Source organism: Astyanax mexicanus, chromosome 14 (assembly GCF_023375975.1).
Source record: "Astyanax mexicanus isolate ESR-SI-001 chromosome 14, AstMex3_surface, whole genome shotgun sequence".
Lineage (NCBI taxonomy): Eukaryota > Metazoa > Chordata > Actinopteri > Characiformes > Acestrorhamphidae > Astyanax > Astyanax mexicanus.
In genome coordinates this window covers 20,789,129-20,815,329 of record NC_064421.1, presented here as the reverse complement: position 1 = coordinate 20,815,329, position 26,201 = coordinate 20,789,129, and the positions used below count along the sequence as shown (strand labels likewise).

At 37.3% G+C, this 26,201-nt stretch overlaps 1 protein-coding gene across 9 annotated transcripts in view; it reads left to right on the top strand.

Moving 5' to 3' along the window:
- Positions 1-26,201, top strand: part of ralgapa2 (Ral GTPase activating protein catalytic subunit alpha 2) — a 149,240-nt gene that overhangs the window by 32,875 nt on the left and 90,164 nt on the right. For all 9 annotated transcript variants that reach the window (XM_049463346.1, XM_049463345.1, XM_049463344.1 and 6 more), the window contains exons 4-11: positions 15,964-16,021; positions 18,464-18,507; positions 18,622-18,802; positions 19,736-19,851; positions 20,985-21,123; positions 22,792-22,994; positions 24,027-24,257; positions 25,888-26,064. In XM_049463346.1, coding sequence (XP_049319303.1) covers positions 15,964-16,021; positions 18,464-18,507; positions 18,622-18,802; positions 19,736-19,851; positions 20,985-21,123; positions 22,792-22,994; positions 24,027-24,257; positions 25,888-26,064 — 1,149 coding nt within the window. The remainder of the gene's footprint in view (positions 1-15,963; positions 16,022-18,463; positions 18,508-18,621; positions 18,803-19,735; positions 19,852-20,984; positions 21,124-22,791; positions 22,995-24,026; positions 24,258-25,887; positions 26,065-26,201) is intronic.

Below are 26,201 nucleotides of genomic sequence, written 5' to 3'. Positions count from 1 at the left end.
TTTCTGACAAATAAACATAATAGGAGGGTTAAAGCCTTAATATTTGATGCTATATTTACTCCTAACAGTAGAGTGAGTCACAAACCTATATAAAAGCCCAGTCGGTGCGCCGAGTGGTCCAGCGGTCTAAAGCGCTGCCAGTATGAGCAGGAGGTCGCCGGTTCGAACCCCAGCTCATGCAGCTTTGCCATCAAGCTGCCGGCGTTAGAGAGAGCAAAATTGGCCCTGCTCCCTCTGGGTGGGTAGATGGCGCTCTTTCCCCACATCACTCCTATGGTGATGTCTGCAGCACAGGGCGTCTGTGAGCTGATGTACCAGAGCCGAGCCGCTGTGCTTTCCTCCAAGCGCGCTGGCTGCTCGGTAATGCTGCATCGGCAGCAGCTCGAAAAGAAGCGGTGGCTGACTTCACATGTATCGGAGGAAGCATGTGTTAGTCTTCACCCTCCTGGTGTGTTGAGGTATCACTAGTGATAGGGGGAGTCCTAATGAATGGGTTGGGTAATTGGCCGTGTAAATTGGGGAGAAAATGGGAAAAATTTGAAATAAAATTATAAAAAGCCCAGTCATGCAAAAAAAAAAATAAAAAATCATAAATTAAATTAAAATACCGTGATATACATTTTTGGTCATACCGCCCAGCATTATGTGGATGTTATATATAATGGCATATATCACAATCATAGCTGTTTGGTTAACACAATAGAATAGAGTTGCACGGTGTACCGAAGGTTCGATTCTTTTTCGATACTACGTCATCACAAACGATTCGGTTCTTTAGCGTTCGATGCTTTCAATACTGTATATAGCCCAGTCACTAGCTTCAAATGAGTCAAATTAGTAGGCGCGATTTGATTCAGTTCATAAGAAAACTGATTCACACCGCAGCAGTCGATGTGGCAGGATTCAGATAAACTTAGTGTTCTGAACAAATGAATCGATTCACGCGCAAGCCAGCAGAGCAGCAGCGAGTGTAGAATGGCGACGGCTAAAATAACAGATGTCTCTCGTCCGCGACTTGTGGACAAAACGGGCGCGAGGAGTGAAGTGTGGGAAAATAGTCTGAGATGTGGGCATCTGTTTTTTATTTATATTTTTATTTTTAAATAAAATAACGAAAATAACGAAAACTGAAAGTGAAACTAAACTACTTTATTTATTAGCGCTGTTTTCACTCCCGCAGTTGTACAGCGGGGGGTGTTGTGCCGATTCTGTCCGCGAAGCGGGAGTCGGATTCAGTAGCGGATTCGGCACAAGCGCGGCGGCACCTCGCGGTCCGCGGTGTTAGTTGTAAGCGCTCGCGCTAGCCGCAAAATACGACAGAAAACACTGAGGGAGCTGCAGAATTATGTGTGGGACTAGAATATGAGCACGAGGAGATAAAAGAGAACCTTTACCTGTGAGTAGCTCACATCAGAACACGCAAATCTCTCTCACTCTCGCTGTGTCTCTTTCTCTCTGTCTCTCTCTCTCTCGCACGTGAACGCCTCCGCGTTTGACCTGCAGCACTGTGTTTAGCTGTTCTTAAAAATCATTTTAATTAAGTAATAGTTCTATGCTTCTATGTAACAGTTTTATTTAACATAATTCTGATCATATTTCGCTCATTCATTTAGCAGACAAGCACCCTGATCTCTACAAAGAGCTGATAAGTCGACAGGTTAGTGGAGTTAGTCAAGATACACTCTGTCTGTAGCTTTACTAAGATTTACTAGCGACTGCTAGTAAATCACGTTAACACGGAGAGGAGTGTGCAGGAGTTTTGTTTTGGACCCGTGGTTTTCTCTATTTCTCCATTATCCCATTGGCTGTGAAACGTGAACTCAAGATGTTCACGTTTTCGCGTTTCCATCGCAAATCTGTGGTCAGGCACGTAGCCTGCTTGATCGTTACACTGAACATGGGCTTATTAAAAACGGTAAACGGTTGATTAATAAAACGGAGCAGTGAGTGTTAAAATGAACATAACATTGTAATGTTCTTCTGTCTCTTTATTTTCCTTATTCAGAACTTAACTTCTGCCCGCCCGTCAGGTTCACATAGTCAGGCTACCATTACCTCTGGTTTTAGTTTTAGTTTTTAGGAAGTGTTTAGATAATTATGTTATAGTTAAGGTTATAATAACGAAACTTGTTTTTTGTTCAAATGTTTCATTTTAGAATAAAAACGTTTGCACCGATTGTTCAGTGTTCAATCCAGTTCAGTCAAACATAAACATTTTATGTTCAGATATTTTTATTGTTTTTTTTTCTTCCAAGTATCGTTTTGGTATCGAGAATCGTGATACTACAGTTGGTATCGGTATCGAAGTCAAAATTTTGGTATCGTGACAACCCTACAATAGAATTTGCATCATTGAATAAGAATCATGCATATCATGATATTCTTGTACCACTGGGCCTCTAGTGCTTCTTTTCATTATTACGCTCCATGTCCCATGCTCTGTTCTTTTAATCAACAGACAGGCTGTTGTACTCGTCACAGAATTTGATTAGTTCCTCTTCATTTAGAGGTTTTCTAAAACCTGCTTCATTCACACGCCTTGCCAACATCATTACATCAGCCAGTCACTTCAGCTGCTCTGGCTACAGGCGTGCAAAGGAGCGTTTTAGGAGAGCCTTGAGTATGAGCTGACTGCGAGACAGCAGCCATTAGTGGATCCATGCTGTGAGAAGTGTGAGTTAATGTAGCATGACAGCCACACAATATCCCACCTCCTCCCTCATCCATTCCACCTACTGCAGAAACTCATTCCCTGAGTCAGAGGAGGTATTCCCTCGTTCGCTCTGAGAAGCAACGCTCCGCTGTGGAATTTTTCACCCTTGTAAAACCTCATGATGGCATGGCTGTTTTCTTGTTGTGATCAGTGTATTCAGGATTAGCTTAAATACCTCTGGGTGGTGTGGTATGTGACCCCTTTTTGCAGGGGATCATCCCTGAGGCTGCTGTAATAATGGAAGGGGGACGGCTATTGTCCTCACTCCTTCCCCTCCTCCTCCTCCTCCTCCTCCTCCTCCTCCTCCTCCTCCTTCTGCTTTCTTTGTGTCTGGTACCATCTTGACATCCTCAGCAGTGCTTATATAAGTGATACAGCCACTTGATACTTTGTGGGAAAATATACTGTGTTACTAGTACATTATTAAAATAATATTTCTCAGCTGTAGTGAACTGTTGATTATCATGGGTAGTATGTATGAAGTGTGAAGTGAAATGTATTTAGCAGAAACATAAAACCTTTTTATTAACAGTTCCCTTATAATGGAGGGCATTGGGCAGTTTGTGAATTTTGTAAATTATATTTAAAATACGTAACTGTATAACATGAAGTGAAAGCTGAAATATAATGATGGCATTTAAAACCTGTAACCCATATAATATATATAAAGCAATTCTGTTGTTTACAACAGTTTGGGAGTTTTCCTGCAGAAATCAATTGACTTTTGTTGTGTTGTCTCCAAGAGATGTCAAATTTTTTTAAACTGTCAGAGTCTAGTATTTTCAGGCACACAACGCACTGTACTAGTGAAGCCCTTTGAAAATTATATGTTTAGCTGGGAGCCCTCTCAAAAATGTATGCCCTATTAATTGAATATTCTGGGAAAAATGCAGCTATTAGTATATCAATAGCTAGAAAAAAAAAAAAAAAAAAAAACATACGATTTGGCCCTTTCTAACAAAGTGCCCCAAGTTCTAATGACATGATGGATGCAAATCATATGTGCAAAAATGACAAAAAATACTTTTATCAGGAGCATAGAAACAGTGTCTGCTTTTTTGTTGGCCAATTTGTTGTTGCAGGCCTGCTTTGACAACATGATTATGACAGGATTTTATGTGCTCTTGACCTGGGGGACATACTCTCTCTCTCTTATTTATATATATATATATATATATATATATATATATATATATATATATATATATATATATATATATATATATATATATATATATTTAGTTTAGCATGCTGAAATATTCCTTTAATCCTCAAAATATTGAGACAAAACATGGAGTTGACACACTTCTGTGGATCATCCATCTGTTTTAGTATTCATCACCCTTAATCTAAATAACAACTGCACACTGCTACTGCTACAGGCTGAAATAATTCTTAATGTGACACAGATCATATTTTTGAGGACTCTGTGGACACATCTGATGTTATCATATCAAATTTACGAGCATTACTCTATATGTGGTCCTAGATCAGATCAGATATGAACAATCAGAGCTCCATATTAAAAGAATGGGGGCTGGGTGGCTGTCTTTTGTTGGAGCTCTATCTTTAAACAGATGCAGTATAGAGCATTACATGAACTCTTGTTTATATTTCAATCAGTGACTGGTCTCATAATTTATAATAGGCTAAAACACCAGCCTATTTTATTACTTACTTAACCTTACATGATATTCAGAAAGGTAGATTAGCACAGACCTGTTCTAATGTAATTGGAATTCTAGGTTTCTGTTCTAGTGACCTGTTGGATGATTTTTAATTACACACTGATTACACGCTACTCTGTTAAGGAATATCAGGAACAGCTCTTAGCACTTGAGCCATTTACTAAACCACTAAACTGAAAAGGCATATATATATATATTGTGTATACGCTCAAAGAAAATACGAGAGCTAACTCATAAAAGCCCTTAAGCTCAAATAGTTTAAGCGTTTATGTATTTATGTGTGTTTAAACTCACACACCAGCAGATACAGCGGGTCATAGAGCTGGCTGGTTGATGGCATGCTGTGTGAAAAGTGGTAGCATTACTCTCAAAGCAGTCTGTGCTCTTGACTGCTATTAGCTTAAACTTGTTTCTTTCACATCCAGATGGGCGCATAATGGCTATTTCCTCTCTGCCGTGAGCTCTCTATTAATGCCTTTAGTGCCCGGGCAGAGCAGGCCTTCAGCCGGCGGCCCAGTCACACTCGCAGGTGCCACACACACACAAGCATGCACACACACATGCACACAAAGAGCCTCTCATGGCACTAGTGTAGGCAGTTGGCGAAAACAAGACACACATTTGCATGGCTTTTTCCTCTCTTGGAGAGCCAAGCAGCGCATGCCCAAATGAATGATCCTCTAAAGAGCTTAAATGCAATGGTTGATTTTTTTTTATTTTAAGCTACTAAAGATGAAACAGTTTATGCTTTAAATAAACAATATAGTATGTGAATATGCTGCTACATCCCAAATTCCAGGAAAGAGTGAGGCATAGAGGCTTTGGAACAATATATGTTCTGATTCAGGCATTTTTTTTAGGGAAGACCTTGCCTAAATTTAACAAAAACTGTGCTAAACCACATGCTGCATCAATCTCAACAGCATGGCTTTTCAAAATAAGAGTCTGACATCTCAGGCTAAAATATTCACTAAACATTTGGTACAAAAATCTGGAGGTGGTGTAAATATTGTGAATAAAATATGCATCTATGAGGTTTGCAAAACATTACAATTTGCTTTTGTATAAATTTATGTACATTTTAGACAGCATTCCAACTCTTCTGGAATTGGGTTGTATTTGTATACAGATCTTCACAGTGGTGGTCATCTTGCGTAATTGGAGAAGCTCTGACTGATATCGGATCACAGCTTATCAGACATCAGGCTACTGTGCATTATGCTCTATGATATTTACTTTCAGCTGCTGAGTGCTGAAATGGACTCGTATCAGATCACATAGAGCTTCAGGTCTGTAGGAGGCATAATTAAATTAGCCTCCTATAAAAAAATAAATGCCTTTCCAGCTGAAGAGCTTGCAAGTTTGTCCCAAATATAAGCAGAATTCAGGTTAGCTTTCTGGTCTCAAGCTGAGCAGTTTGAATGATCCTGAGTCAGCACAGGCAGTTAATCAAGGGTTCAGGGTCCATTTCCTCCCACAGCTTCATCCTGTACCAAGCTGACCCCTTGTTAAACTCATGACCCTGTCACGCTGAATCAGGGTACTGCTTAGTTCATGACGTCAGAGGCAGAAAAGTTCCAGAACTGAAAATAGTGGGGGACATTTGGTGAAACTTTTCATAGTGTTTTAAAAGTTTGAACATAGATACAGTAAATTGAAGTTATCTGTCTGGAAAATGAGAAGAAAGATTGCTGGAGTTTTAGGAGAGGAACACTTTTGTTTTACAGCAGATGTGCCAAATGTTTTTGTTTCGTTTATTAAAAGATGTGGCAGACCATTTCAGCAGATGGTCTCTTATTGAAGCCATTCTTGAAGCCATTCTGTTGTGATTTTGTGATGCAGTATGTAGTTAAATGTTGTCTTGCTGAAATATGAAAGGCTAAAAAAGACGTCTGGTTAAACCTTTACATACTGCTCAGCATTGATATTGACACAAATATGTTCTTTTTTTCAACAATATATACCGCAATATTAAACAATGCAGGGCCCATGACATCAACAGGTGAATAAAAGCATTTTTCTGGGATTAGAAGCTTGAATTCAGATGTAACTGAAATATCTGTGCAAAACTGTGCTGGATTGAGGTGCACAGCTTTCGACACATGCGTTTCTCCCCTCCCCCACGCTCTCCCCCTCCCCTCGCGCTTCTCAGGCAGCAGCAGCCTGTCGCACAGACACAGAGACAACACTGTGTATCTACTTCTTGTGTCAAGAATCAAAACATTGCAACATGACGTGTTTGATTTAATTGCCTTAAGTGACATCGCACGTCCTGCGATGTGACTTTTGTGCATGCGCACATCATGATGACTATGCTTACACGATATATCGTACAGCCCTAGTATATTGTGTCCCAAGCAGTAATCAGATTCTGATCTGACTAACCAAGAGATGTTTGTAACCTAGCAAGTGTAAATGCATTTGGTTAAAATCGTATCAGGATACAATCCCGATGTCAGTCACACGAAGTGACTAGTTATAATTGGGGTCAAAAAGAGATTGGGTTTGCAATGTATTTGTAGATTGAGTGTTTTTGGCAGCACTATCGAAGATTAATGACTTGTCCTTATTTGACAATGTTTAAATCCATGTGGGTAATTTTTTTCCGATAAATCCAGCTCTTTTGTATTTTCCTTTTTCTTTTTCAGAGTGTCCATCAAAGTCTCGTCTGTCAGTAGTGTATTATGATGCGTTAGATAAAGCCGAAATCCTTCCTCTGTGCAGAAGTCCATTTTCTTCTCTTCAGTCGTACTGTACTGAATTAGGAAATGGAGTCTTCTGGAGACATGGGCTGTACATTTCTAGTTATTTGCCAATTCTCTTTCTGCGCTGGCTCACAGGCAGATTGGCCGTGATTGATGTCTGTTCAGGCTCGTCCTCAGACAGCCCATTAAAACGCTCCACTACGTAAATGGCCCAAATAGGTCATGAATAAAAGAACAAGGAACCGTATCAAAGTCTGTCATCAGTGTGTCTCCCTCCCTCCTTTTCTCTCTCTCTCTCTCTCTCTCTCTCTCTCTCTCTCCCTCTCTCTCTATTGCTGTGCTACTTTACCTGTCAGGCCAAGTGACCTCTTGTAACCTCAGTGTGAGTGTATATATCCATGATTATATTACATTTCTTGTGCTCTGCTAGTGTCAGGAGTTTTGTATGCTGTTTTTATTGGATTGATAGGTGACTGATCTAGCTCTGGAGATCATTAGCCTGGATGTTTTATATGAAAGAAAAAAAGATTTACTGTCTTTTTCACTATTTCACGTTGTCTTAGATGTACAGGATTCATATGAATAGGCTTCATATGCTGTTTGACTTGAAGGATCTACAGATGGGAAAATGTAAATGGGAAACTAATTGTTTGAATTTTGGGGAGTATACTCTCAGCATATTTTAAATGTAAAGATTATTTTACATGTATACATAAGCATATCCATCCTAAGCATATTTAAAGAGAAAAAAAGTCCATATTGAGCCTGCTGGGCCTACTAAACAACAAGGCAGGGTGTAAAACAACCAATCAGAGTCTTTTCTGCTTCAGACGTCACCGTGACAACCAGTGGGAGTGTTACCACATAGAAAGTCGCCGCCCAACACCCAGAATCCTCTAGAGAATATGAGAGACATGGTCTCTGTTACTTCATCAATTGAGACAGAGTTACAAATGTAGCAAAACTCAACATAAGATCTACTTTAAGATTATTTGTTGCTGTATGTTATTTGTTGATCGTTCTCTAGTCCACAGGAATTCAAACTTTCTCATCCTAAAGCCCATTTGGCCCTAAGGGCCACCCTCTACAATGTATGTTTAATAAATAAAATCTGGTCATGTCGTCCTATAAGTCCAAAACTTTTATTATCTAAAGGGAAATAGAGAGATTATCCACCTATTCAGCACATAAGAACACAACTACTTCACTTATTTAACTTCAGTGTGTAGGGTGTGCTGCTTTTGTGCTTCACTTGTCACACTCGTAGCTGGGTGACAAATTTGGACACAGCTAGAGTTCCATGTTGATCCATCTGAAATTGAAATCATGTCGCTAAATCACTTATTGACAATAATTTTGACCATTTTCTATTATAAAAGTGAAATAAAGATACTTAAAGACTTAGATTGTGAAAAAATCATTGATAAAAAAATAACAAAAATAACTATTTTATGACTGAGTCTCTACTCTTTTAGTTTAGGCATTCAAGGATGAGCAGCTAGGTAGGAATGTCTAACAGAGTGGACAGTTTAACAATTTCCAGCATCACCGCTCTGTGTCTGATCCACCCATACCAGCACAGCACACACATTAACACCACCAGTATCTTAAAGTCACTGCAGTTCTGAGAATGACCCACCACCCAAAAATAAAGCTGCTGTGTGGTGATTCTGTGAGGAGGATGATGAAAAATAAATTATGTAGAGAAACAGAATAAATATGTGTTGTAATTATAGAACTACAGCGTGATCCTATATGATCAGTGTAACTGGCAAAATGATTGCTGTGCTTAGATATGAAAAAACAGTTTCCAAGAGTTTACATTTTGCCCCCCTTCTTTTTTCTCAAGGCTGTAAATATGCACCAGGTCATCATAACGTTTATATATTCTGGCATTTCACATGACTCTTGTCACCCAACCAGGAGTAATATTCCCTTTGATGATTTACTGGGGGTTATGGAGGGACATGTCATTTGTCAGTGTTTGTACCCAGTGGTCTGTATATAAATACAGCTATGGAAAACAAAATAAGAGACCACTTAAAAATGATGAGTTTCTTTGATTTTACCAAATTAAATACCTTTTGAATAAAATCAAGAGGAAGATGAATAATTACAAGCAATCAAACCAAGCTGAACTGAATAAAATTATCCAAAAGCAGTGTGTAAGACTGGTGGAGAAGAACATGCTAAGATGCATGAAAACTGAAATTAGAAACCAGGGTTATTCCACCACATATTGATTTCTGAACTCTTACAACTGTGAATATGAACTTGTTTTCTTTGCATTATTTGAGGTCTGAAAGCTCTGCATCTTTTTTATTTCAGACATTTCTCATTTTCTGCGAATAAATGCTTTAAACGACAATATTTTATTTGGAATTTGGGAGAAATGATGTCTGTAGTTTATAGATAAAACAACAATGTTAATTTTACTCAAACATATACCTATAAATAGCAAAATTAGAGAAACTGATTCAGAAACTGAAGTGGTCTCTTATTTTTTTCCAGAGCTGTATATGACATTACTGAGCCCTGTAAAGCACCTCAATGAAAACTGTTCAGAGGTCAGTCATCATTGATGCTGAGCTCAGTCAGTCAGTCAGTCAGTCAGTCAGTCAGTCGCCCTGACGGTAGAATGAATTGTGTTATGCTGCCACCTTCTGGAGTGAATAAATAATGCTGGGCTATTTAATAAAAAAAAACTGAACCGTGTTATGGGTTCACCTCCTTTTGTGCCTGTTTAAGTAGCAAGTGCTTTTATGTACTTCTGTGCTCTGCTCTCTTGTCCTTGACATTATACTATTAAGGGTTTTTGATCTTTAATGATACATGAATATCTTAACCTAGCTATCCAGCCATCATGAACATGTGCTTCTCATCCTCTCTGCTTCTTTTGTGTATGCCCGTATGACACATACTTATGGGTATCAAGGTCAAACCCAGGTCTGTATTTAGGTTAGAGTGCCAAATATGTTTATCTTTAAATAATATCTAGTGTAGTTAGCCCACTGCAGGCATCACTGCAGAATACATTACCATACTGTGCTCATGTTACACACGCATGCACCTACCTGCAGTAAGTCCTGCTCAGACATTTAGCCTTTCCAGTAAGTAATACTACAAAGAATGCTCAATCTCAAATACAGAATCTGCTGGTTTGTGTACAGGTGCATTTAAAAAAATAGAATATAATTGAAAAGTTACTTTATTTCAGTAATTCAGTTCAAAACTCATAAAACATATTATATAGATGTATTACACACAGTGATCTATTTTAAGCATTTTTCATGACCTGGCTCTCCAAACCATCACTGATTGAAGAACTTCACACTAGACCTCAAGCAGCTTGGACTGTGTGTCTCTATACTCTTTCTTCAGACTCTGCTCCCTTGATTTCCGAATAAAATGTAAAATTAACTGATGGTCAGTGATGGTTTGGAGAGACATGTCATCTGCTGGTGTTGATCCACTGTGTTATATCAAGTCTAAAGTCAGTGCAGTGTTTTCCTGGAAAATCCTACAGCACTTCCATGTTTCTTCTACTGACATTTTTTCATAGAGACACAGATTTAATTTTCCAGCAGGATTTGGCGCATTGCCCACACTGCCAAAAGTAACAGTTGGTCCTATATAATAATCTAATTTTCTGAGATACTGACTTTTGGGTTTTAATTGGCTGTAAGCCATAATCATTCATCAACAATAAAATAAATAAACACTGTTTTACTTAAATACAGTAAATTTTCAATAATATTCTATTTTTTGAGATGTAGCTGTAAAAGAAATGGTTGGCACAGTTTCATTAGCTGATCTGTGGTTTATCATTTAAATGTTAACACAACCTTTAGCTATTGTTTTATAAAGAGTTGTACGCAACAAATGCGATTTGTTTCTTGCAAATTAAATCTTGCTTTCATTATCTAACTAATTTTGTGTTTTCATTTTTTTAAGTAGTGCTTAATTCACTGGGTTTGATTTGCTTTGAGACTGCTGATAGTGTCTTCTCAGACTTTGTCCACATGTATCTGGATATTTTTAAAAATGGAGGTTTACCTTTCTCTGTTTAAATGTTTTCTATCCATATAGAGAGGAAAACACTAAGCATGCTAGCTATAAATTATTTATTTGTAAAAAAAAAAAAAAAACACTATTTACATTTATTTATATGTGTAAATCTGACATCTAACAATGTCTGTGTGTAGATGGTGTAGTTTATTGACTTGTGTAGTTCACTATATAGGGAGTAAGTAGGTATTTTATATTTACCCAGAAACATGCATGCCTTGTGACATCATTGTTTTTGAAAAGTTTAGTTTTAGTAACATAAATGACATTTTTATGTGGACTGAAGACAAAAATACACAAAATCTCTTGTATGTGTGGATGGTGTCCAGAAGGAGTACACTGTGGAGGTTAGTGGTAAAAGGAGAATGTATAGTTTTGTTATGATTAAGATAAAACTTGCACACAGATTATATCGTTTTTTTTGAGAGACTCCTTCACAGTTTTGTGAATTGACACCTCATTTCACAGATGATTTAGACCTTCTAAACACATTTGGCTTTCTTGTTTTTGTTGTTTGTGGCCCGAAGCGGATCTGAGATAGATTTGTGGTGGATCCAACCTGATAAATGTCCCAACTAGGGTTTTTGTTGTGGAACTTTCTTTTTTTTTTTTTTTTTTTTATTCAATCACATTATTACTCTAAATTACACTGAGCGGAACTGCACTGTGAAGCTTAAAGCAAAAACACAATTTAAAAGTGCTGTTTTTGTAGCCTTAAAACCCCTTCACTTTCGGCAGGATACCTTCAGGTTCTAGACTGTTGCTGGGGTACTTTTGATTGTGGTTGATGTGGTTGAATCAGTGTGGCTGATTGCATTCTTTGTCTAAAAAAAATCAATACAAAGCTGATCAGTTTTTTTTTTTTTTCATCTCTACTGTATTGTTAAAGAGTGCATTTGTAGCTCTTTAAAGCATGTAGATAAAAAGACAGTACATGAATCCACATCATGTTAATGAGCAGAAAATACAAACACTTTTTTGATATTTTCTTATTTAATTGAACTCACTTAGATATCTAGTATCTGGAGTGTATGCTGATATATCCTAATGACACATGCGTTTACATGTGTAATCAGAATAAACTCTGGTTAGTCTGACTTAAGTCTGATTGCTGTGTGAGATATAATATGCCAACTCACTCTTTGTGCAGCCGTTATTACTGCAGTTTGTACTGGTTACTGAATGTATATTTCTGTTATGTGGTTTAAATGCATCTGCAATCACCTCCCGAGTTTTGAGTAATTGGGTTTGAATGTGTTTTGATGTGAATTCTGTCTTGAGAGTATTGGCACATTTTAAATATTTTTTTTTATGTGAATGGACATAGATACTGGGGACAGCTCACTGCTGGATATGTAAATGAACATGTATTGTAAATATCTGTTTATCTACCATATAGAAGGCCAGATTATATAACTTTGATTCAGACTTCACTGGGAGACTTAAACTCTTGCCTCAGTAGTAAGGGTGGGACAAATAATAATTTTAAATATTCAGTATAAGTGAATATAAGGGAAAACCTTTCAATCCCTGTACTGTTTGAAAACACCACCTGGACAGTTAATGGTGAACTGATCAATAGAAATCCAGAACAACAGTTTTATTACATTGTCTGTTTGTTTGTTTGTTTTTTCTCTGTAAAAGTGAAAGCAAGAAATGCCAAGAACTGGTATTTTTCACTTTTCACAAGTTACCATAATTAAAAATGTAATATTTAGTGCTATCAATGTTATTCTGTATACTTTAATGTGTTTTTTTAAACACAAATATAATATTTTTCCATGTTTTACATGGAAATACATGTTTGTATTTCATATATGCTGATGAATATGAATTAAATCTCATCTGTCTGAACTTCCTCGTGTTTGATCCTAAAGCACCATTTTAAATGTTTGCTCTGCACATTATGAGATTCTTTTTAAAAAGCATCAAAGCTACCCTGAGATACAATAATAAAATAAAAAAGGCCCTGGCCTTTAGATGACACATGAGCAATGCAGCCTTGTAACACCAAGCTATCGGTCCTCTGATTGCGATTGTGTGTATATATATGAGTATTCACAGAATATTGTTGTGAATAATACAATTATTTTTAAAGCGATTGACACCACTAATATAATATAATTCGATTTGGCCAATTTTACATTGTTCTTTTACTCTCAATAAAAAGTAAACATGATTCATCTCAGAATATTTTTGTGATTAATACATTTTTAAATAGATATACACCACTAGTAATATTACATCTTTCAAGGACTAGATTTTTTTTCCCTTGTTCTTTCTTCTTCTTGAAACCAGTAGCCACTTAACGTAGGTGTCAGTCTGCGGCTGCCCGGGCGTCAGGGCAGTAAAAGTTGTGGAGGCACTTTGTAGATGAGCTCAGTGCTGCAGTAAATCCCTGTTAGGAGAGTGTTTTGGAGCTGCTGTATTCTCAGTCATGCGCGCCATGTGGCAGCAAAGCTGAGTGCGGATCATGTAAATGCAGAGGGAGGCGAGGCGCAGGCCGCCGTAATGCTCCAGCCGTATGCCTGGAGAGCAGCAGCAGATTAGAGGAGGCTCCAGCAGCTGCAGCCGCACGGCCGCTTCCTCAGCTCCGCACCGCACAGCTCAAATCCACCATCCCGCCTGCCGCCACGGCTCCGCGGGGGGCCGCTTTCCTCCGGCGCCGTGAGAGCGAGTGAAGTATTACCCAAACCTCCGTCTTCTCCGGCAGAACCACAGCACGCAGGCTTAAACGCAACCCCCCCGACTGCTATCACCTCCAATAACTCGTCTGCTTCTTAAAGGCAGTGACGGGCTCTAATCCTGAGCTGTCCTCCACACACATATACACACACTCGCACACAGAGGATCAATAACTCGGTGTTACAATGCTGCATTGCTCATGTGTCATCACGCCTCAGATCAGCACTGGCAGTGAATGAGACTGACCCGCTGAGACTGGACTGTTGACATGCTGATTGATGTCTGTCATGTCTTTGTTGAGATTATACAGTGACTGAGAGAGAGAGGGTTCAGCAACATGGCAGGAACATCACAGTACGTCAAGAGTTTTATATGTAGTTCTGGTGAGTGTAGCCTGCAGATCGACATTGATGTCAGACAACAGTAGGGCTGCAAATAATGATTATTTTGGTAGTCGACTAATCTGAAGATTATTTTACTGATTAGTCGATTCGGTACAGCTTCTGTTTCTAGCTTCCTCTGTTTTCGCTTCAAATGGGTAGAAACAGTTGCACATGGGATTTAAATGTCCAGAACGTTGTCCTTTAAATGTGTAACGTGGTGATATTTAGTGCGGAAATGTGTAATCTGTTGTGTTTGGGCACATTTGGTGTCCCCAGTACTTTGTGTAGTGCTGCAAATAAACTCTTTGGGGTCAAACAACTGGCTAATGTTTTGATATTTCTATTAATATCTTTGTAATAATGCAACACAGAAAGACCATTCAATTTTTTTTTTTAACCGTTAGAGTTTCTCTTTCTTCTCTTTCTCTCTCTCTTTGTTTTATTGCAGTTATTGCAGAGTTAAAACCTATGAATAAGGGTTGAAGCAAGTTTGATAGGAAATTTGCATTTAAATTCATCACTGTCTGTTTTATATAAAACAGGTGGAAGCACAAATCGAAAAATTACAGATGAGAAGCAGATGCTAATGACACAATTCCACCAGTTAGACAAGGCGAGACGCAGAAGATAAATTCTCTGAGTTGTATCATTGCAAAGATATTAACCCAAACATCAGGATACATCAAATTTGACATGCTGGCGAGTTAGTAGACCCCAGAGGGTTAATGATTAGCTGACAATAAACATTTGTAGTCAACAAATATCGACTAATCATTGCAGCCCTAGACAACAGTGATCCCTCGATTTAGTGATATTCCTGTAATTTGTTTAGCGTGTGGTTTTTGCCTTGTCTTGTTTAAAACTGCGTGGACATCCTTGGAAAATATGTCATCTTGAAGGCAAAAAGAATAAGTAGGGAAAAAATTGTCCGCTTCTTATGGTCACTTTTTACTTGCTCTTGGTATATCGCCAGCAGAATCTGAAACTGGTAGAGACTTTACTGCAGAATGCTCTTTAGTGCTAGTGTTGACAGGCCCTATTCCCTGGGGTCATTTTTTTTGCTATGACTTTAGTAGTGATGAGTGGGTTAGTGTAGCAGACCATTTCATGCCGCTGTTACCCATAAAAATGAGCTGTTAATGTCATTATCCTGCTCGTTCCACAAACTCTCCAGGCACTCCATGCTCCCCAGGGCACTCTGAATGTGCCATAATGATATCAAAATGTCAAAAGGGCAAGATGCTGTAATTCAGTTCACTGATAGTGAAGTGGCCACATTACGAGGCTGTCTTTTCTTTTTGTTTGCTGTGGTGCTGCACGTCAGCTGAGTTTACAGTGTCATCTGTGCATCTAGATTTAAAGGGAGCAGACAGAATGAACTCAAGATATTTCATATTTTGTCGTGTCAACTTCATTTCATGTGTTACTTTCTGCAGCACTGATCATAAATCTCATGAACTATTTATTTTTCAATAAGACAATGCAAAACCACATAACAGTACATTACAGAGACATGTCTGCAGAAGAAGGGGATATGGGACTGATATGTCCCCAATAGAGAATTTTGAAAATGTGACCATGACACCCTAAGACGTGTTTTCTAATTTGGGGTTGTAGATACGACAGTCTTAATCAAGGATTCCCATTTCTGGCCTTGAAAAATTATCTTAACAAATGCCTTTAGGGAGAGAACTAATGATGTGAAATTTGATGTCTTGCAGAAAATTCTTCAACTTCTACCAGAGAAAATCTACAGCCGATGGCAGTTTCACAGTATAGGTGAGTGCAATCAATCAATGCTTGTAAAAGTTAAAGACAAAATGAATGTATTTAGCCATGAAAAGATTGGAAAGAGGTAAGACAGTCCTAATTCATACGCTTTTCACAAACATCCAGACACCTTTATTTTTCTCACTCTTTTAACTGATATTGTGTCCAGACTCATTTCACTTCTGAAAGATGTAGCCTGTAGTCTGATGTAGTCCGTTTCTTATGGAAAGATTTGAAAAGCTTTATTATTATGAAATAAAAAGTAAGCTAAAATTACACAATGCCTCCTTATATAACTGAGCTGCCACACTGGATTACGGCTGATGGTACAGTCTCAGTCATTTAGAACTGTGGTGTTTCTAACAGTAAAACAGCCTTATATAAACCTGTGAGTCATTGAAGCAAATGATTATCTGTGTGCCCTGCCTTAAGCTAAACAATAGGAGTGAGAAAATAATTAACTGCAGTAAGAGAGAGGTGAGTAAATGAGAAATGTAAATGAGAAGCATCATTTGAAATGCAAATTACTAATTGAATTATGCATCGCTTGGTTTCAGTCTCTGTGGCAGGAAGCCATGAACGGGGTGCAGTCACCTCAATTAGAATCCTCCGGCCGCTGTAAGAGTTCCCGTTAAAGCGCTGAGGCACAGATTGATGGGAGCGTTTGCCCTGGGGGCTTATTGTTGTGAATCCATCCTTACCCCTCTGGGGAAACACAAACACAAAGACATTTTGGTTCATGATACAATCGCCCGAAGCTTCCTTACAGGCAACATGTAAAGGAATTCCTCTGCTGTCAGAATGCAGTGTAGGGATTTTATGTAAACCAGTAAAAATGTCATGGTTATATAAGTACTCAGGGCAAGTAGTTTGATGACATGCTGGGCAAATAGCTGTTAATTGTGTTGTGAAACATCCATTCATGTATATATGATTGCAAATTGTTTATTTGACTAAAATTAACAAAATGCTAAACTGCAGGTAATTCTTTGATTATTTATAAGTAATCTTGTAATGGAGGTCAAATAAGTTTTACTCTGAATTATGTATGATTTTATTATATTCAGACAAATACAGAAAAGTATGCAAGTATTGCGGCTGGTTTTACCATAAACCCAACAACTTCGCTCCTGTATGATCTTACATGAGTTTTTTTAGACCTTAGAACTATTGTCATACTTCTCCCAGTAAGGATTCTAGGGCTGCGTATCATTTTACATTTTTTGATATGGTACTTTGAATTCTGTACCAATACCCAAAAAAATACTTTTTTTCTATACCTTTTTTTTCCCCAAATTTATGCATTTCAGTTTTAAGATTTATTTTTGACAAAATTAAATTAAATTATATTAGTGGTGTCATTCACTTAAAAAATAATTATAATCATGATTCTTCTTTTTAATGCTGCTAAAATGGTGTGTCGACAATTTGAATGATCACCAATTTGAATGATCACCAATTTGAATGATCACTGCGAACATGCTAACCGCGTTTCTGTCACTCTCTCCTTTTGTGTGCATCAGGGCGCCTTCACGGTTGTTTTACCTTGCTGCACGCTCTTTCTGCATTTGGCGCGTTTTATGCAAAGTATCAAAAACAGGCATCAAAGATTTTTTAAACCATTTTAGTACTCGCTAGTACCGAGATCGATTCAGTCGATGACTTTTTGGTAAAGAATTCCGACACCCAGCCCTAGGGGGTTCTATATTCAACTGGAAATGCCCCTTGAGGATTCTATACAGACCTGGCAACTTATGACCAAATCTCTATGGTATATGTTCACATTGTGTCAACAGAACTCATGTATATGATTGCTGTTGCTTGGGCAAAGAAGTTTCATAGAAGGAAATGAATGCTAGTGTAGCACAGTTCCTGTAGGTCAAGCAACTCCTCCATGTTTTAATCCTTAAAGCTTAGCATTGATAAAATGTTATGTATTTTATTTTTATGGCCCAACTTGGTACAATTATCAGCATCAAGTTTACATGTAATATAATTAGAATAATGTTTTGAGTTATCAACATTCAGCAAGGTAAAATAGTCTCAACCTATCAGAGACTGTAGTGCTAAACATCACCAGCAGACTTTTTCTTTCTGTCATAATTCCCATATTCATCAGAGTTACAAACAATGGTCTAATCATTAGGTGATTATTATCTTATATAATCTTATTATATATATGTATGGCAATTTTTGCCATTTTTTTGCCAAGCTAAATAGGCTGCACTGACTTGTATGAATGTGAATGTGGGTTTAATTAATAATCCAATCTTTCAGATTCAAGTTAAAAATGCTAAGTGACATGGACATTACCTTCATTTTAATAATTTAAAATAGTAAACAATTGCAGTGTTTGAGGCAATATCAGTAAACATCCAGTAAACAAGCAAGCTATGTCTTGATTATTTTGATGTTTAATCATCAGTAATGTTTGTTCTCTTCATTTTTTAGGTTCTATTCTCAAAAAACTTTTGCACACTGGAAACTCTTTTAAGGTAAGCTGACCTGTCAGTTTAATCGTAAATGTTCTGAATATTCCTAAATCAAATCGCATTGTATTATGTTTGTTTATTGAATGTATTTGTGTGTGTTTTTGTATGGGAATGTAGATCCGTTGTGAGGGCATGCGGCTGTTCCTGCTGTGGCTGCAGGCCCTCCAGACCAACTGTGCTGAGGAGCAGTTGCTCATCTTTGCTTGCCTGGTGCCCGGCTTCCCCGCAGTGCTGTCCTCCAGAGGTCCCTGCACATTAGACACCATTATCTACAACCCATTCTCCAACCCCCCTGATGGTGAGACAGTGCACACACATGCTCACATGTTGCTTAGCCCAGACATGCTGCCTTTTCTGTTACATTTAGTGATAATTGAGTTGAGACAAGCAGTTCAGCCAGTGCCTTAAGTCGTGTTGCCCTACTCGGATAAAACATGAACTTAAATAAAGAAGCACAAACATTGGGGGAGGTGTTTGAATATTCTTTTGATATATAACCAAATCAATAAAAAACCTTCAAAAGCCATCCATCTCTATAATCTCCACCCCACTTTGCTCTGTGCTCTTGGGGGACTTCATCTCACACGTTTCTATTAACCCTGTGGCTTCATTTTTTATGTATTTGCTTTTTCTCCCATGTCCTTTAATAATAGTCTCGTGTATGGAGGTACTTTTGTTATGATGTTATGAACAAATGCTCTCAGAGAGAGAAAACAAGACACAGGCAAATGCTGAAAGGAATGATTTCCCTGGACGTCTCGTTTCAGAATTTTCTCTAATGTCCTTGAACTGTCCAAATGCTAGACATTTCTCACCGGCCTTGTGTCTTTGCTCTTTAACCAGAAATCTGAATAGACTCCACAACTGAAAAGACTGGATGAAAAACTCCAATTTCCACTCGAGGACTTTTCTTGGTTTTCAAATGACAGTGATGATAGAACTTTATTTATAATAAAAAAATAAACTAGTACAGACTTTCTAGAGTCCTGCCTCTTTTCAAGCTTTAGCGACTTCTGAACTGCCCATGGACAAATGCTGTTATATCCTACGTAAAACTACCACTTCTCTTATAGCGTTATAAACAGAGGCTATTTCAAAGCCATGGAAAATGAATAGCTTGCTTTTCTCTGCTAAATGTCTTTGACCAGCTACAGACTCATGGCCTGTTCCTTTTTCTGTGTCTGTCTGTGTGTATGTATGTTTTTGTATGTGTGTCTGTATGTGTGTGTAGCCAAGATCGTGCCCGAGGAGATCACCCCACTGGTGCCTGCTGTTCCAGGGGAGAAGGTAGCAGATGACCAGACCTGCTACATCCTCCAAACTGTGCTAAAGTTCATGGTAATCCAGGTGAGAGGTGCGGTCTTTCCTTTTTCACACTTAATTGGCACTTCTGAACTGTATGTATCACTCTGCGTGCCCTCCATTTGTCAGGGTGACACCATTGAATCGGCCCTTAAACCGCTGGTGGGAGGACTCGTAAATAGATCTGTCACCACTTCTCCTTACAGAGTTTCTGCAGATCCTTTAGAATATGCGCTTCTTGCCTGTGAATGTTGATGGATTTCAAAAGGAGTTCATAATGTGTGTCACCTTAAATCAACACCACATACTATTTAAAGAAAAACAGGAATTGCAGAGAATCTTTATTCCTAAACAGTTCTTAAAGAAGTGAGCTTTATAAATGAAAGATTCAATACATCTTATTTTCATCTGTATTTCTACAATGAAAATGTATTGCAGGATTTAAAGTAAAAAGAAAATTCTTTATGAAGATGTTACATACTTTCTGTTTACGCCCAGTCTGATACACAACAATGGTTTACATACCAAATACAGGCTTTTAAATATGATTTAAGGCACTTTCTTATGTTGATGTGCAATATGTGGTCATGTTATTTGAATGAGAACAATCAAGTCATATTTAAAAAAAAAAAAAAAAAGTTTCTTCCTGTACGCATAGCAGAGCCAGTGCTATACTTATGGTGACAAAACTAGTTTAAGCAAGTACTATAAAAACACACACACAGTGATTAATAATTCTGAGTTTATTTACTACAACTTTTTTTTAAATAATTTACAACATTTTTTAAATTTTTTAATGCAATGCTTTTAGCAGGTCACGTTCTATCACCATAATGATGTTCGTGTGCTTAAGCTATTTTTAAAACTGAACAAAATCAGAAAACCAGTTTGCTGCCCGTAATTTCATTCACATATCAAGCTCAGAGGTGAAAAATATGGCAATAATAATAATATGTATTTTTTATTGTTTCAATAATTAATATTTTTATTACACTTTTTGTGAATGATACATTATGGCACACCCATGCTTGATCAAATAAATAGCTAGTGGTCACTTTGTCTTTTGATTTTGAAAGAATTGAAATGCTTTAAAGGAATCTTAGTGAACTTCATCAAAATACTAATAGTTTCTAAAGATTTTTTTCTCCACATCTTTAAAATTGGATCTCCATTTATAGGCATCCAGTCTGGAATGGCACAAGAAGGACAACCAGGACACAGGTTTCAGATTCCTCTTCTCTCTCTTTAAGAAGTACTACCTGCCTCACCTCTTCCCTTCCTTCACCAAGGTCACCAACCTCTATAAGCCATTACTGGGTGAGTTTCCAAACTGCTCATTGTCCCATCTACCAGAGATACTTAGAAAGTTCATATGAAAGTACATACCTTAATTTTCTTTATTTATACTGATTATCTTAACTGTTTCCTCTGTATTACTAAACTGATGCTCAATTTTATGCTGTCATTGCTCTGCTCTTTTTCTGAATATTTGTGTCGTACATCCAGTTAGTGCTGGGCAATATGACCTCTTAATAATATCACAATTAATATTACCTTAATTATGATTATCAAAAGATTATTTTAACGATGAACAGACACAGCATTTTTTTCGTTGGTACGAACTGCTCAGGTTGTTCAGTTGATCTTTGAGTTCATTGTTTGAAATTTTCGATCTATAGTATCTTTACATTACTGTTAAATGGTATGTGTGCCATAGATGTGCTATGTGAAGTTCTGAAGGACTAATAATTATATAGAATATCTGGTTAAAATGGGAAGAGTAATATATGTAATAACATTATAAAAGCACATACAGTGCTTTACACATGAGCTCACAATAAAGCACAGTGCCCGCTCTTTTCCTACATGTTCCTTTCTATCCATTAGCTTTAATAAAGTATTCATTTTAGGGAAAAAAGGCAGTCCCTGCTGCTTGCAGAAGTTAATTGCCAATTACCTGAGAACCCTTGCTTGAATCTCATGCTTTTTGAATTGAGCATTGATTTTCTTTTTAAGTGCTGAACATATTTTTTTAATGATTTGATGATCAAGAGTGAATAGTGAGGTCTACTCTGAAAAGTCGGCTGTAAAAAGATGACCAGTGGAATATACATATATATGTTTTTAATTTATGTGATTTATTCTTTCCAGGTTAGTTTTCTTATAGCTTTTTTCTTTGAATGCTTTACTGATTTATGGTTTTATTGATTGTGGTTCTGCATTTAATCAGATATAAATTCGGACCACATTAATAAGCCCTTATCAAAGCTGAGGGGAACAGGCTGTTTTTTTTTTTTTGTCTTGAGGCTTTTAGGCAAGTAGAGAGAATAGCTTTATAAAGAATAGAGACATACCTTATTTTATAGACTGTAAGGCACACCGGATTGTAAGGGCGTCTGTTTTTGAATGTCTATTTTCTGGTCTATTTTCATACATAAGGCGCATTTTAAGCGTCAGTAGTAAGGAACAGGGGTGTCGCCATGTTTCACTTCTAGTTTATCAGGTCTTGCAGCTGGGGTCACCTAAGTAAACGTTGTGGTTAGCAGCACTTAGTGCTAGTAAATGCTACCTGACAATGCTACACTGAGGAACCCGGAGTGTTCCATTAACCAAGGGCACTATCAGCTCGGGGTTTGTCCCATGTAGCTTGTTTTAACACTGTAAACGCACAGTCTACAGTACGATATACTCACCTCTGAAGGCAAAAGAGCTAGCGCTGCGGTTAGCGGCTAATGCTAATACTGCTCCAGCCTGGAGAAACTTGAAACACTAAAACTCGTTTATAACACTGTACTTTAGTGGAGTTTTTATTTATGGATATATGAAATAAGTTTTCCATAATTATTTGTTCCACTAATCTTTATTTAGTTTAGAATTCACATCTTAAAGTAGACTTTTACCCAATTTTTGAGATGCTGTTTTTTTTCTTTGTTTTTTCCTTTTTAATGTGCTTCTATCCTCTCTCTACTCCCTCTGTACCTCCAGACCTCCCTCACCATAGACCAAAGCCCCTCTACGTGCCGGTGTCCCGCAACAACGAGAGCACATTCTGCACTCGAGATCAGTACCTGGCCCCTCGCGTAGCCTTCATCACCTGGTTGGTCAACTTCTTCCTGGAGAAGAAGTACGTGAGTGCAGCTACAACTAGCACTAAAAATGGAGGAGAAGTTCTTCCCAAGATCATGCAGGTACGAAAAACACTATTTAAACTGCGTATATTCACTTAAAATAAAATTTTTATTGCAGAAAATTGACAATTGGCAATTTTGACAGTAATGTAATCAATATGTTTACATATACTTTAGAAATCATATGATGTGAAAAGTCTGGGTTTGCATGAACAAAGCAAGAATTTTAAAAGCAAAGGGTTTCTAAAATTGAAAGCAAGCTAGTTTTAGTCCAGCTAACTTGACTAATCTTTGGATTACATGTTGTGGGATCTTTGCATTACAAGTGTTCGTGCACTGAGGTATTGAGGTAAGGCACTAAGGTAAGGATAATGCCCTAAAATGTACACCGTGTGCTTTTAATAGAGCATGCTTAAAGAAAATATTGAATTTTTTTTTTTTTTTCAATTTTACTGTGAAATGATTTTAATTAAACACACATACAACCCTTTTTAGAACTGCTAATTTTCTTTTTTGATTAATTGACAAATTGAACAAAATAAAAGTAATAATAATAATAATAAATAATTACAGAATTCCGATTAATATTGGAAAGTTAAGCGCATGTAAACGCACTGACATCAGACAGAAATATTGTGAGATTACGTCTTCCGTCCTGAAATCCATTTCTTTTCTCCGTTACTTCAAAGAACAAGTTTCAGACTTCCAGTCAGTATTTCTTTCTATTGGGTGGATATTCTTTAGAACTTTGATCTGTGTCTGTAAAATATCAGTTTAAACTGCAAAACAGACGCTTGTATTGAAGTGAGGATAAATAGCTGTAGGGACAGAGGCTGGTATTCATGCAGCTTCTCAGAGCAGCTTGGCTGCTTGGATGAATCAAGACACACAAGGTCAAGCACACTTAAATCAACTTGTTCACAAATAGTCCACACAAAATATCAGCTACATCACATTATAGTTTCTCCAATGATTATTCTATTAATTATGTAGTCAATGCACTTTAACAAGTGATTAAAGTTTTATCTATGTTGTGCAGACAGTCTTATTATAAAGTTTGTGTGTGCGCGTGTGTGTGTTTGCTTGTGACAGACTGTAACTGCAGGCAGTAGCAGTCAGGAGAAAAGCAGCGAGCAGGAGCCCAATGGTCCGGTGGAGCAGGAGAAGAACCACTCAAACAGCAGCACATTGTCTGACCGCAGGGGCAGCAACTCCAGCCTGTGCAGCATAGAGGAGGAGCATCGCAGCGTTTACGACATGGTGCACTGCATCCTTCTCTCCACCAGAGACAATGTTAACTTTGTCAATGAGGTCTTCCACCAGGTCAGAGAGTCCTTTAAAACAAAGCATGCGCTAATTTAGTGTTGTCATGTTCATTGTTTTACTGTGCTGCCATCTAGTGGCAAACTGTGACATGCTTCTGCTTTTATCAAGTATTATTGGTACATTAATGATTATTATGATTATTAATATATAACAACACATATAAGAGCTTATTCTTCTGTAAGGATTTGTAATAGATTTATAATATAATAAACAGTGTATTGACTGTAAAGACATGCTCTTTAAACATTTCTGTTTTAAGAGGATATTATATATATATATACATTAGGTTTTTAGGTTTTCATTGCAAAATAAAAAAAAAAATTATGTTGTCATGACAGTAGTGTTTCTGGCATTTGCCATTTTACACAGTTCAAACTAGGGGTGGGCGATATAACCCTAAAATAACATCATGAAATTTTTTGGTATTTTCGCGATAACAATACTCATGACGATATGATAAAACACTGAATTTAAAAATATGTATATTTCAAGAATACACTACTGCAACACAATGAAAATGTAATTTTATTATTGCTTACGATATGATATGGCACACATATGGATTTGTAAGATTAGTCAATGATCCAGAATGTCACGATACTAATAATGCACTCCAAATATCTCCATATATTCAGGATTAAAGTAAAATAAATGATGCTGGATGGATATAATCTGTCTCTAGTAGATATATAATTTATTAATATATATATTTTTTCTTTTGCTAAAAACAAGCAAATAAGTAGTATCCCGATGTGATAATTAAGGGTGGGGAATCGGGCACAATATTTCAGAGTATAATATTATTCACAATAGTCAAAAATGTTGTTGGTATTATTGCGTACAATATGATCTGAAACACAGGGTGTGATGTGTCTCTGCAAAGTATGTTGTAATATGTTGGTTATTCCCTTTTTGACTTAACTTTTGGGATTACTTCATTTTCTTTTCCACTGCTGCCTGCATTTTTTAGAAAACATCTTGACTTGTGTTCTTATTAGATTTAATGTGTAAGCAATATATATAATACTCAGTAGACTACACTTTCCTTAATAACTGCAAAATCACAAGTGTTTTTCGTTTTATAGTTGTTTAGGTTTTTCATTGTTCATGTTCTAGTGGACATTTAGTTTTAGGGCTTTTTACACCTGCACATTTTGAATCTGGTAATATATAATCTGGAATCAAATGCTGGTTAGTTTTCGCCTGGTGCGATTTGTTTGGGCAGATGTGCGTATAGTAAACATACTTGAATACAGAACAAAACAAAGCAACGAGACCATTTTAAGAAGGTAGTTTTGGTTTGGTCCCCTACAGAGTTTGGAACATACAATGTGACCCAGCTCTGCTCCACAACTTAAATTGAAGGTTCAGAACACAGGACCTTCTTTTTGTATTTACTTTCTTGCCCCCACCCCAGACAGGTCTGACCAATAAACAAGGAGAATGTTCTCACATGTTTTGTTTTCATTAGAGCATGCTCAAAATTTCAAACTACTGTTCTGAAAACTAAATTAGTTATTTGTTTGTATATTTTGTATATTGTTTGTATATTATGTGATTATAGGTGATGTTTCATCAGTTTTCTGTTGTTATGATATTAAGCAATATATTTTGTGTCACTCTTCAGGCCTTCCTGTTGCCGTCCTGTGAGGCTTCAGCCACCCGTAAGGTGATTAAAGTGTACAGGAAATGGATCCTGCAGGAGAGACCCACCTTTATGACAGAGCCTGAAAAAACAGAGCACGATGAGGAAGAAGTAGAGGAGGGGCAGCAACCCATCGAGACTGACGATACACACTCACAGGTACTACTGCAGACCATGGAGTTAAAATCATGCTTGTATAAAGTATTTGACTGTGCTTTTAGAAAAATCTCTTTAGTTTTATAATTGCATAATATTTAGATTTGAGAACCAATTTGCAATCCAATATGAAATTCCAT